This window comes from Cyprinus carpio, chromosome A8 (genome assembly GCF_018340385.1).
Source record: "Cyprinus carpio isolate SPL01 chromosome A8, ASM1834038v1, whole genome shotgun sequence".
NCBI classification, from domain to species: Eukaryota; Metazoa; Chordata; class Actinopteri; order Cypriniformes; family Cyprinidae; genus Cyprinus; species Cyprinus carpio.
Window position 1 is genome coordinate 20,218,891 of NC_056579.1, and position 13,045 is coordinate 20,231,935.

Here is a 13,045-nt window from a genome sequence, read left to right on the forward strand (position 1 = left end):
CAGCCGTATACCAGGATGTTTTAGAGCACTTAATGCTTCCTGCTGTTGACCAACTTTTATGGAGATGCAGATTTCATTTTCCAACAGGACTTGGCATCTGCACACAGTGCCAAAGCTTCCAGTACCTGGTTTAAGGACCATAGTATCCCTGTTCTTAACTGGCCAGCAAACTCGCCTGACCTTAGTTTTCTATATTTCTGCATAAATATGACCCAAAACATCATCAAGTCTTGAGTGTAGACGATGCTGTGATTAGTAGTATATCTCCAGCACGTACGTTAAGATCAGGGTTGCCAGGTTTTCACAACAAATCATGCCCAGTTGCTTCTCAAAACTAGTCCAAAACTAGCCCAATCGCGTTTCCAGGAGGTTCCCCGATAAAAAATTGCATCCCGGGGTTAAAATATACGTTTTTGGCAGGGTTTCCCTGGTAATATTCACATTTCAGGGGCTAAATATCACGTTATTGACCCAGGGCTTGGGCGTCGTGACGTCATTACTTGGCGTGGCCGCCATGCTGATGGCCTCCTTTACTGCTACTCGGACTACTGCGCAGTGTTTAGACATACTCCCTCTCAGCCGTGTGTCTTATATTTGATTAATTAAAATCTATTTCAACCATGGTAAACCATTGCTGTATTGTGGGGTGTAATTAACACATAATCGCCCTTTGAAAAAAATGGATTAACTTGCCACTGCTTTCCTGCTTGGAGGCGCGACCACGGAGACCAAGTGAGGTATAATATCTGAATATTAATTTATATAGCTTAAGTAAACACTGAAAATAAGGGAAATTTCCTGGGCTACTCATCCAAAAAAAAACCGAAAATTTCTACATTCATCTTTCTGTTGCTGTCCCTCTGACAGCAAAAATTCGCACTACAAAACTGCTGCATTAACTAAGCGAGATTGTGAAGCTATGTCTAACGTGACTTTGCTTACATTGGTGTGAAATCGTGCTCTCACAACAACCACGCTGTTATCTTAAAAAGGCCAATATCACGCTAAGGTTGCTTTCAAGTAACGTTAAGCAAAACGATGGTTTGAAAATATCTGTTTTGCTGGAAGGGCAACTGTGTAGCAACAGGACAACAGCACAGAGACTGACAGGTCCGATGGAAGGGCTAACGGGATATTTTACAGGAAAATACTACAACGGGGAAGACAGCGGGAAAAGAGCTCAAATACATGAGAACCCCGGAAAAAAACGGGAGGGTTGACAGCTACTAACTAAACTTTTGAGAACACATAAGTTAGTTAAAAGTACATGTGAATGGTTGTTAGCACTAACGGTTAGTAAACTAGCAACTAGGCGGATTGCAGTTTACCTTTGTTTGCCGGCTTTATGATCTGCAGCTCCTTGACCTTAACCCATCCATTTGTGAACTGCACATGAGACTCCAATGACTTGTAGCTTCGGAACTGTTCTGAATTGTATGCGCTCACAAAACAAACAATGTAGCCGAAGATATCTGTAATGCAAAATGCGGCAGCAACTCGTCGTCGGTGCTCCACTCTTTGTTGGGATTTTCATATTGATCCAAACCGTTAATAGTGCCGATTTTGTCCACATACCGATCCCTGGCATCCCTACTTAGCGTATCCCTGTAAATCCCACAACCTTTTCGCGATTTTAACATATTTTTTCTTTCTCCCAACTCTGTTTCTTCTCGTTCGACTTGCTGTATGTTTACATTCACGACGCCATCAACATGGCTGCCACGTCCCAGAATGCAACGCGGCGCCCAAGCCCTATTGGGGTCGCTTCAATCCGCGGACATGAAAAACAACCGCAGACTTGGCAACACTGGTTCAGGTGGAGCGGCATTTACTACACAGAGCCGTAGTCCACCGACAAGCTACACAAAATCGCTTTCAAAATCGACAAAGAATCGCCTGCGATTTTAAAATCGATTTTGTGTAGATTGTCAGTGAATTACGGCTCTGTGTAGTAAATGCCAACCAGTGTTGCCAAGTCTGCGGTTGTTTTTCATGTCCGCGGGTTCAAACGACCCCAATACCAATAACGTGATATTTAGCCCCTAAAATGTGAAAATTACCAGGGCAACCCTGACAAAAAACTTATATTTTTAACCCCGGGATACAATTTTTTATCGGGGAACCTCCTGGAAACGCGACTGGGCTAGTTTTGAGAAGCAACTGGGCAGGATTTGTTGTGAAAACCTGGCAACCCTGTTCTTAACGCACGTGCTGGAGATATACTACTAATCACAGGAGCGTCTTTACTGAAGAGACGCGCATGAAAATCGTATTCGATTTTTTGCACAGCCCTACATTCTTAATAGGTGTTGTGTTGGAGATAAGAAGAGGAAGATGCGACATGCCAGACCCAACAATGCAGAATAGCTGAAGGCCACTATCAGAGCAATCTGGGCTCTCATAACACCTGAGCAGTGCCACAGACTGATCGACTCCATGCAGAGCCGCATTGCTGCAGAGAGCTGCCAGTAGATTACCGTCAGCCTGCGGTGGACATCCAACCCGGCCCACATCCAAGTGTGACGTCACAGACCACGCCCATGTCAAATACGTCACATTCTCAATCATTTTGAAACAGGAAGAAGAAGCATCGATAAGAAGATAATTTGTATTGTTTTTTCAACCGCTAAAAAAGAAGATGTTTGCCGTGTCGGTAAGTAAAAAAAAATATATTTGGTCTTTACCAACACTTAAAACGTTGACAACTTTAAGAATGTGTGCGTCGTTTGTGTGCATGTGCATAAACAACAGTAAGTATTTTTAATTTCAACTTCACACAGGCACGTTATTGCTTAGCTAGCAACAAATATACTTATATGTGTGTGTGTGTGTGCGTGCGTGCGTGTGTGCGTGCGTGTGTGTGTGCGCGAGTGCGGGCGTGCGTGCGTACGTGCGTGTGTGTTTATGGGTGGGGGGTGAGATGAGTGTTTTTATGTTGGGGGGGTCTATCTATCCACACATGTATGTATGTATGTATGTATGTATGTATGTATTCGTGGCATGCATGCGTACACACACACACACACACACACACACACACACACACATATACATATATACATACATACATGTGTAGATAGATAGATAGATAGATAGATAGAAGGCACAAGTCTTACAACATAAAATCAATTATGAATCAATGTGCAATATTTTTTTATACCCTTCCCCCCCCACACATAACACTCATCTTACACAGTCAGACACACACACTTCATCCCTCTCACACATATGTACTTACCTGTCCCCCCCCACCACCACCACCACACACAAACACACACACACAAAACACTCACATACATATGACATCTTTAATGATATACTCTGATCACAGTACCGTGTACTGTAACTTGGTTGGGCAACCGCATCATTTCACAATGTCTTGCTGGATAACTCTTTGTATGTCACAAATTATCTTTGTATTCTTCTATATTAACGAAAAGATCACATAATGTTTGTTTTGTCATGTTTTACAGCATTCTACACATTTTCAGTCCAAGCCTGATGCAGGGCAGTTCTCCCGGGTTAAGGGGTCCCTGCTGCAGTTTCACCAGTAAAGAAAATTACTTGTTACAGTTCACTTGAAGGACCACATAAGCCATGCAGTGGTGCATGGAGGTATGGTGAGAGCATTTCTTTAGATATTGATTGATTTTTGTGGTTTTTAAAATCATTAATATGTTTATGTAGAATGATGAGGTAAATAATTTTTAGTGGACACACATACCCCCAACACGTATGTATTCTCTATTTTTAACAGGAGCCCCAAGAGGACATAAAGTGGAAGTTTGTAAGGGACATTGGTCCAGCGTGGTACAGAGTCATTGTGGGTTATTCTGTGGGGAGGTGACAGGGCCTGCCGTTCTCCAGATGGACAGTAAAAATCAACAGAATGCCATCAAAAACTACCTGGAGGGAGAATCGGAGGATATATTTCTTTTTTTGAAGCAAGGACTCTCTCTGTGTAGTCTATGTATGTATGTGTGTGTACTGCATGTCAAGAACTGTTTATCTGATCATTCAGCTGCTCATTCAGCTGCTCAGACTTTATAATATTTGGAGCATATCTTTTGTTAAACACAACCAGTTAAGTTTTTGAACAGTGAGTTTTTTTATGTTTTAAAGAAATATCTTCTGCTCATCAAGCCTGCATTTATTTAATCCGAAGTACAGCAAAAACAGTCCAATTTTAAAATATTTGTATAATATTTTTGCTATTTAAAATAACAATTTTCTATATTTCTATTAAAATGAAAATTTATTCCTGTGATTTCAAAGGTGACTTACTCCAGTCACATGATCCTTCAGAAATCATTCTAATATGCTGATTTGACGCTCAAAAAACATTTTATTATTATTATTATTATGTTAATACACCTGAAGACTGGAGTAATTATGCAGAAAATTCAGCTTTGATCACAGGAATAAACTGCATTTTAAAATACATTCAAATAGAAAGCAGTTCTTTTAAATTGTAAAAATATTTCACATTACTGTTTTTTGCTGTGTTTTGGATCAAATGCTGGCTTGGTGAGCAGAAGAGACTTTAAAAAATATATAAAAATCTTACTGTTCAAAAACTTTTGACTGGTGGTGTATATTTGTGTATATTATTATTATTATTATTATTATTTTTATTTATTTATTTATTTTTTGTAAAATTGTTCATGTGATTATTTTTGTAAGGTATAAATATAAAAATACCCAATGAAACAATGGATGCCGTTTTTCATTCATCTTTAAGTATGTGGAGGACCTGGACAAGTTTCATATCAAGTTGTGATGACAAGGCCTGAAGGTCAATGTCATGTTAGATATAATCTATCATATAATCTATCAATGCAATATTTAATCAGCCTAAGTATGTGTAGCCCTACTGCATATGCGGAACTTTTTGATTCTATCATTCAAATGTTAACACTTTATGATAAGTGGAATAAATCTTTAGAAAATTAAATGACAATTATACAATACCAACTTTTACAATAATTTTGCATACTTTTACAATACCAAAATCTAATTGTCCCCTTTGAATTTGATGCATTTCAATTTTGCCTTGGGTAGGTCAAAATCGTTTTTTTTAATAAATGTGAATTTATCTCATTACATAAATGAACAAGGTAAGGTTTAAAAGTTTTAATTGACAATTCGCCTACTTTAATCAACATAAGCGTTTTAGGAGCTGTTATGATGACGAAATCAGCTCCGTATATTAGACACATATTAAATATATATTAGATTTAAGTTGTGCCATTTTAGCCTAGACATCCTTTACAAAAATAAGAAAACATGTATTAGTAAAACGAATGACAATATTATTTTATTTAGATCCCATTAACTTCCATAAATTGTTTCAACATACTTCCGGGTTTCCAGGTACGGGGATGGGGAAATCACAAGAGGTGACGTTTTTGATATGGGCATGGATTTCGTTTACGTCACACTTGGACGTGGGCGGGGTTGTGTTGGGGATGGGCGTGGTTTCTGACGTCACACTTGGATGTGGGCGGGGTTGGATGTCCAGTGCAGGCTGCAGCGAGCCCTACTTGGGTAATTCAGGCAAAAGGAGTAGAGGTGGGCATATCGATACTAATATCGATAATATCGATACCAACGTTGGTATCGGTATTGATCGATACCAACGTGAAAAATATCGATACTTAAGTTTCAGTTTCTCTCGTTTTGCGACCTGGCCGTGTTTGTCAAAATGCTGCTGCTGTCACAGAGCAGAGCAAGCTCTCAAGAGTGCTGCTCGTGCTCGACACTGCTCTCCTCCCCCTCTCCTGTGTTGTACCGTCACGTGACTCACCACTAGCGCTACCACCAGCAGTCAGGCGCGCGCGCCGCTCAGCCGCGCATTTCTAACAGCAGTCAGTCAGTCAGAGGCGGAGAATGGCAGAGAAAGAGGAGCGTTGGATGGCTGTATATTCAGGCCGAAAATGAGACAACAGAAGTGCACTAAAGAGGAGAAACATTTTTTGTTAACATGCTACTTGAAAAGAGAATTTGTTTTTACATTTTTTATATTTGTGAAGTAATCATTTTGTAACTTTGTTTATTTAAAACAGAAGTAACCAAAAGTTGTTTCTGAACAAAAGCTTTTGTAGTACTGATTAATAACCCAAAATGCAAATCACAAAAACAAATTAAAAGTCATGAAAATTCATTTAGATTTAGGTTGAAGACGCATCCACCTTAATTATTAAAAAGTATCGGTATTGGTATCGGTATCGGTGATACTGACCCTGTATTTACTTGGTATCGGATCGATACCAAATCTAGCGGTATCGCACACCTCTAATAAGGAGCCCCAACTAAGTATTGAGTGCTGTACATGCTCATACTTTTCATGCTCATACTTTTTAGTTGGCCATGATTTCTAAAAAATCCTTTCTTTATTTGGTCTTAAGTAATATTCTAATTTTCTGAGATACTGAATTTGGGATTTTCCTTAGTTGTCAGTTATAATCATCAAAATTAAAAGAAATACACATTTGAATATATCAGTCTGTGTGAAATGAATGAATACAATATACAAGTTTCACTTTTTGAATGGAATTAGTGAAATAAAACAACTTTTTGATGATATTTTAATTATATGAACATTTGATTTTTTTGTTAGTGAAATAAATTATGTTTTTGATGATTTTATATTTATATGTATATATATTTTTTGTTTGATTTGTGATTTTTTGGGTTGATTTTGAAATTGTATGCTCAAAAAATATTACAATTTAAAATAATTATTTTCTTTTTTAATGTAATTCATTCTTCTGATGAAAGGCTGAATTTTCAGCATCATTACTCCAGTCTTCAATGTCACATGATCCTTCAGAAATCATTCTAATATACTGCTCAAGATGGATTAATTATTATTATCAATGCTTAATATTTTTGTAGAAACTGCAGACTTTTTTCAGGATTCTTTGATAAACAGGAAGTTTAAAAGAACAACATTTATTTTAAATAGAAATCATTTGTTTTCAGGATTTGTCACATTTATTCTATTTAATGTGCCCTTGCTGCTAATAAAAATCCTATAGACCCAAGTATATATTAATGTGCCCTTGCTGCTAATATATGCACAAAACTGAAAACTTTCATAATTTTTATTTAAAAAAAAAATCGAATTTCAATTATGCCAACAAAAATCATTAATTTCCATCTAAGCACTGCAAACATGCCCTATCCTCTGCTGCACAATGTTCTACTGAAGAAAACAGCACAATCTGTATTTGTCTGTGGAACTACATAAGAACAGTGATCTTGTATTCTAGAGTTCAGGAGAGATTTAAAGTCGCACTTCTGCTGGACGTCTGGATCACCAAACACTTGCTTGGATCCAATCTGAACATTGTGAAATGACTGTCCCACAAAAACACATTTTGAGATTCAGTTTTCCTTTGATAAAACAAAGTCTGATATAAAAGGCTGTGGTTCATTTTCCAAAAGCATGAAAGATGTTTGCCTATTTCTGGTTTCCGTCTAGTAATATTACCTTTTTCTCTAAAAAACAAATACTGCTCAGAGTAAAAATTCACCAAATAGACAGAAATATGCCAGGTTATCAGATATGCTAAATGCACAAAAAATATAATATTTCTGGAGAAAGGAGGTAAAGTAAGACAAGCAAATCAGAGGCAGCCTGTTAGCAAGCCCTCTAGCTTCAAGGTCAGATTTATTAATAGAGATTACACTCAAAACCCTCCAGAGTTCACTCCAAGCCCTGGGTCACTGAGCTTCAGAGGAGAGCAGTGAGGACAGCCGTCAGCCAGAGGGGCAGAGCATCAGCCTGGGAAAGAGGACAGAACAGGGTGCTTGTATTAGTTGGCTTTGGCTCGAAGCTGGGCTCTTTTGCCAGTGACGGCCTGGAAGCCGGTCTTGATGCTGGCTACAGAGCAACGTGAGTGACAGGTTTCACACTGCAGGAAGTAGAGACGCGTGTCCTTCTGCAGAATTGTATCCGGTGAGCGGCAGGTGTGACAAGTCACATATTCCTCTGTGAAAAGCAAAGAGAAAATGCCTTGTCAAAAATATGTAATATAAAGAGTAAATGCTGAGTTTTCACCTGTAAACCAAAAAAAGTGAGTGAACTGAACTAAACACTTCCACACTACATTAGAAAAGAGGTCACTAGTTTTTTTTTTTTTTTTTTACATGAAACTAGGGCTGCACAATTATTAGTGCAATAATCAAGATTACAAAAGCACAAATCACATGGGAAGACGTATGTGTCGTGACTCATTCGCAAATGAGGGTAAGATAATACATTAAAATATCTGACTTACTTATATATCTTCTCAAGACGTTCTCTATTTGTTTCTGTTGAAAGCGTCCCTTGATTACAAGCTGGTTATTTCCATCTATGGATCCGCTAGAAGCAGGAAGACATTGCTTGCGTTACAGAAGAAATCACCTTTTCACATTTGACAGAACACTGGAGATGCAATTAAAAGCTCACCATGTTCCTAACTCAGCTAACAGGAATGCCAAAAGATGTTTGGGCTGGCGATGCAACCTGAAGATGAAAAAATTAACATGCAAGAGTTTATTAGACAAAATCATACCAATAAACTAGAATCACTGGTTTGGTTACATTCACATATGAAATCACTGACAAGAAAAAGTGTCAATGTTGAAGAAAAGGAAAAAGCCTTGTGGTTGACCCATGTATCATCTGTTAGCAGACATGGATACTAAATGTTTATACTCACAGTTTGCAGATGTCAGTGAAGTTGACAAAAGATGTTTTCTTGGTCCCAACTCGGACCACCTGAGGCGGCTTCATCACAAACTTCCTCTTCTCCCCTGCCACCATATCAGGGTTCTTCTCCCTCATGATGTTAAACACCCGGCTCAACAACTGTAAAGATGCAGACATGTAAACAACGACAAATGAAAGGAAAACTATGTCACAAGCATGGGGTAGAAGTATATCATATGTGTAAGGAATAAGGATTACTCATCATACCTCATCGTAGGTGTAATCTCTCTCTGAACCGGCCCATGCTGGGCCCGACTGTGAACTGAATGTGATGCCATCTGTGCTTTTCTCATCCTCGACAACTGCAGTAAGATATAGGTGAAGAATTCACACAATCAAATATTTAATCATATCATCCGATAAAATATTTTTCATGAACTCTATAGTTTCTGGTATTTGATATTTAATATTTTATAGTTTCATATGATGAAATTTTTTTTTTTTAATCTAATATTTAATCATATCATCCGATAAAATATTCAGGTTCCTATATCACTGTAGCATCTACCAACCCAGGAAACATCCAGTAACTTTGTTTTGGTAAGCCTTTTTCTAAAAGCGTCTGAAAAAACGAGCACGTCAGATTTTGCTCCCTTTGTGATGTGTCTGTGGTGTTTTTTTTTTGTTTCTCCTTTTGTGTTTTGTATTCTGGAAAAGGGGGCGGGGAGCAGCAGCTCATTTGCATTTAAAGACACACCAAAACGGCTTGTTTCTGTTCAAAATGATATAATAAATGACCCGTAGGGTATTTTGAGCTGAAACTTCACAGACACATTCTGGGGACACCTGAGACTTATGGTGCTTTTCCACTGCGTGGTATGACTCTGCTCAGCATGGCTCAGTACGGTACGGTTCGGCACGGTTTGCGTTTCCACTGTAGTTTAGTATCGCTTTAGAGTGGGCGGGAGATTTTTCACATGTTGTTGTGCCACCTCTACTGCCGCGACTCATGAAAAACTTTTTCATTTCGCGCTCCTCTGCTATCAATGAGAGGAACGTCTGTACTTCTGCAACAGACAACAAAACTTTTTGGTTGTTGAAAAAAGGTGCGCCCGTTCAAAACAGTTGCATTCGGTCGTTGGCTGGCTGTGCTGATTTAAATCTAGCGTTTCTTTTGTGTTTGTGTCGCAAGTTCAGTGCCGATGATTCTCTCTGGCCAATCAGTGATCAGCAGAGCTTACACATCACGTTTTGGTAACGGTACAGTTCACTTGGAAGCTCAACTGAGGTGGTACTAATAAAAGTACCTGCTACTGTACCCAGTGGAAAACCCCCCAAAAGTGAACCGTTCTGAGTCGTACCATGCAGTGGAAAAGCGCCATTATATTACATATTGTAGAAAGGGGCATATTAGGTCACCTTTAAAACTAATGTATTGCATTAAAAACCCTTAAAAAGAAAAAAAAATTTGAAATGATTCTTTTCATAAAATTATAAATATGATTAAGTAACACAGACTTAATCTTTTTGCAGACATATGGAACAGAACATGTAGAAGAGTGGTTGTTTCTTGTACAAACGTAAGATGTAACTGAGCTGCATAATTAGGAAAAAATAAAAACTTTTTAAAGACAGTTTTAAGACTGTGAGTTTAGAGTAAAATTCCTTGCAGATGGCAGCTCTTGCTAACTGAAAGCTTGTTATACACACCTTTTCCTTTAACTTCTACCTTTTATTATTCTATAAATAAATACAACTATGCAGCACACTAATTAAATTAATCGTGTCTTCATACCATCATCCTTTTCCACAGTGTCACTTTCCTCAACGAATTCCACTTTTTTTTGTTTCTTTTTTTTAGCTGGAAGCATCAGATCCAAGTCATCTTCCTCCATCATTTCCTGCTGCTCTCCCTCAATTTTCAGCTCCTGGTCACCAATAAAATGAAAAGAGTCTTCAGTTTTTAGAAGAACTACCCAATACAAGAAAATAAGCTCAATGGATGTCACATTAGGAATCATTATACCAGACAGCTAAAAAAATTACAATACCAGAAAATGTAATGGACCCACTTTATATTAGGTGACTAACTATGTACTAATGTCAAAACGATCATTGTCAGGACCTTAATGTTGCATTGCAAAACACTTCTGATGTGGGACACGATAAACGTTAGAGACCGGTTTGGCGGTAAGGTCAGGTTTACATGTGGGTTGAGAGGTACAGACTACAGAAACTAATTACAGATGTAATTGCATACAGGAATTTTTTTAATAAGATAACGTAAAAACACATATCTACACGGTAAGTGCACTGTTTCATGATTAATACAAATGTTAGTACACAGTAGTTAAAGTTATTAGTAGTTAAACAATATAAAGTGGGTGCAATTTCTTTAAATATTAATAAGGATTAGTAAAGCAGCACACTATTATTGCTGGCATGAAATGGAAGTTGAGATCTTCTTTTTTCCCTCTAGTGACGTATAAGTGAAACATCTTGAACAAGAAAATATGTTTTTGAAGATCACAAGGGTGCATTCATTTTTAAAAAATAATTATGTGCATGGATAAATCATATAAAAAATCAGTACATAGCAGCATCATTCCTTGGCAATTTCCTCATAAACAATTACCTTCATGCCCTCCTCGACGTCATTCTCAAACACCTTCTTCGGTTTCTTTTTCTTCTTTTTCTGGTTAAAGAAGTTCAGATCGTCTAAATCATCCGAAGGCTCTGTGAAGACAGATGAGGATCAAACACAGCGGTCAAAAACGGCCAGAAGTACAATCCTGAAACAGCACTTGTACACCAACCCCACACGTGCACTGAAATTTTCAAGGCTGTGGTTTAAATACAACTGTTGAGAAACATTCGACTAAACGCAAGGCCCAGAGAGCAAAGCACTTCACATGCATCCTCTCACCCTTTTTCTTGACTTCGTCATCTTCAGGCTCCAGTTCTCGCTCCTCTGCTGCTTCGGGCTCAGCTTCTTTCTGTTCAGTCTGTTGAGCCTCCTCTCCATCTCCATCCTCGTCGAGCATGAAGGGCTTCTTCTTCTTCTTCTTCTTCTTTGATGTGGAGGGGTCGAATAAAATCTGAGGACGCATAACGCACCAGGTTCATTCGCTCAAACATGGAAGGTAATAATACTGAGCTCAACTCTTTTTACTTCGTTACTCAAGCAACGTTGAGTGTTATTTGTTTTTCCCATTCTATACAGGCAGAAATGAGTCGTGTAAAACACAGTGGTGAATGCAGCCTACAGCACGCGACACTGAAACCGCTCTCACGATCTAAGCCAAAAGTCACAACGCGACTGAGTGTATTCACTCAACTGTGAATAATAACCATACATACAAATAGACAACCACAATACCTCGTCTTCTGACATGATGGCTCAATCAAATATCGCTGTTTCTCGTCCTGTTCAATATCGATGACACGGTTAACACTGCTGTTCGCATCCAGTCTTGCATCAGCTCAGCGCGCAAACATGATTACGTCACAATGACGACATCATCACGCGACTTTCCATGACAGTGGCGCTGTTGTGTTTCAATCAATCGATTACGAGATTTATGTTCCGATTTAGATTTGTATTAATAATTAGTACTGTCGTTTTGCGTCTTCTAACCATGCATGTAGAACACCACGATTGAATACACGAATTATTAAGATTTATTTATTTTTCAGAAGCAAACAGCCACGTGCTTTATTGAAAATCAGTAATCCACCCAAAACCCCTTAACAACATGAATGCAAAATAAAGAACAACAAAAGGGACTTGGAAACGAATACAAGGGCGAGAAGAAAAGAGTGAAATGAGCAACTAGATGCAGTACAATCACCATGCCTCACTCTTCTCTTAAACCTAGCCATGAAGCATTTCAGTCATTTAAACACATGCCACTCATTAAGGCACATAACACAGCATTATATGCGTTTGAGTGCCTTAACGGGGCAGAAGATATTGGTTTATATATAATTTTAACAAGAACTAAGTTGGATAAGGCAGAAAGACTACCAACACCAGAGAAAAGGAATTCAAAGGTTTAATGATCTCTCAAATAAAGGCCATCTGAATTTTTTTTAAAACATACAAATGTACACATACGCCTCAACCTGAATAGATACAGCATTTTTGCACCTCAAAAAAGTATATGCTCCCATACGAGGGGGAAAAAATGTGGTATATTTTATTTTATATAATTACAACCATCTACTTTCAAAAAACAAACAAACAAAAAAACCCTCAGCACATCAATGATTCAGGCCTGAAAGGAGCACAATAGGAAAGATCTGTTATTAATTAGGTAATTTTCTGCAACTATTTGGATGCAT

General features: G+C 38.2%; 1 protein-coding gene across 1 annotated transcript; it reads right to left on the reverse strand.

The window, feature by feature from the left end:
- Window positions 1-7,088: 7,088 nt before the first annotated feature.
- LOC109105978 (eukaryotic translation initiation factor 2 subunit 2-like) lies at window positions 7,089-12,240 on the reverse strand. Its single transcript, XM_042762710.1, has 9 exons — window positions 12,081-12,240; window positions 11,628-11,799; window positions 11,337-11,437; window positions 10,497-10,629; window positions 8,969-9,063; window positions 8,712-8,860; window positions 8,459-8,515; window positions 8,286-8,371; window positions 7,089-7,996 (listed from the first exon to the last, which is right to left on the reverse strand). The coding sequence occupies exons 1-9, from the start codon at window positions 12,093-12,095 to the stop codon at window positions 7,821-7,823; spliced, it is 984 nt and encodes a 327-aa protein (XP_042618644.1). The 5' UTR covers window positions 12,096-12,240; the 3' UTR covers window positions 7,089-7,820.
- Window positions 12,241-13,045: the final 805 nt, after the last annotated feature.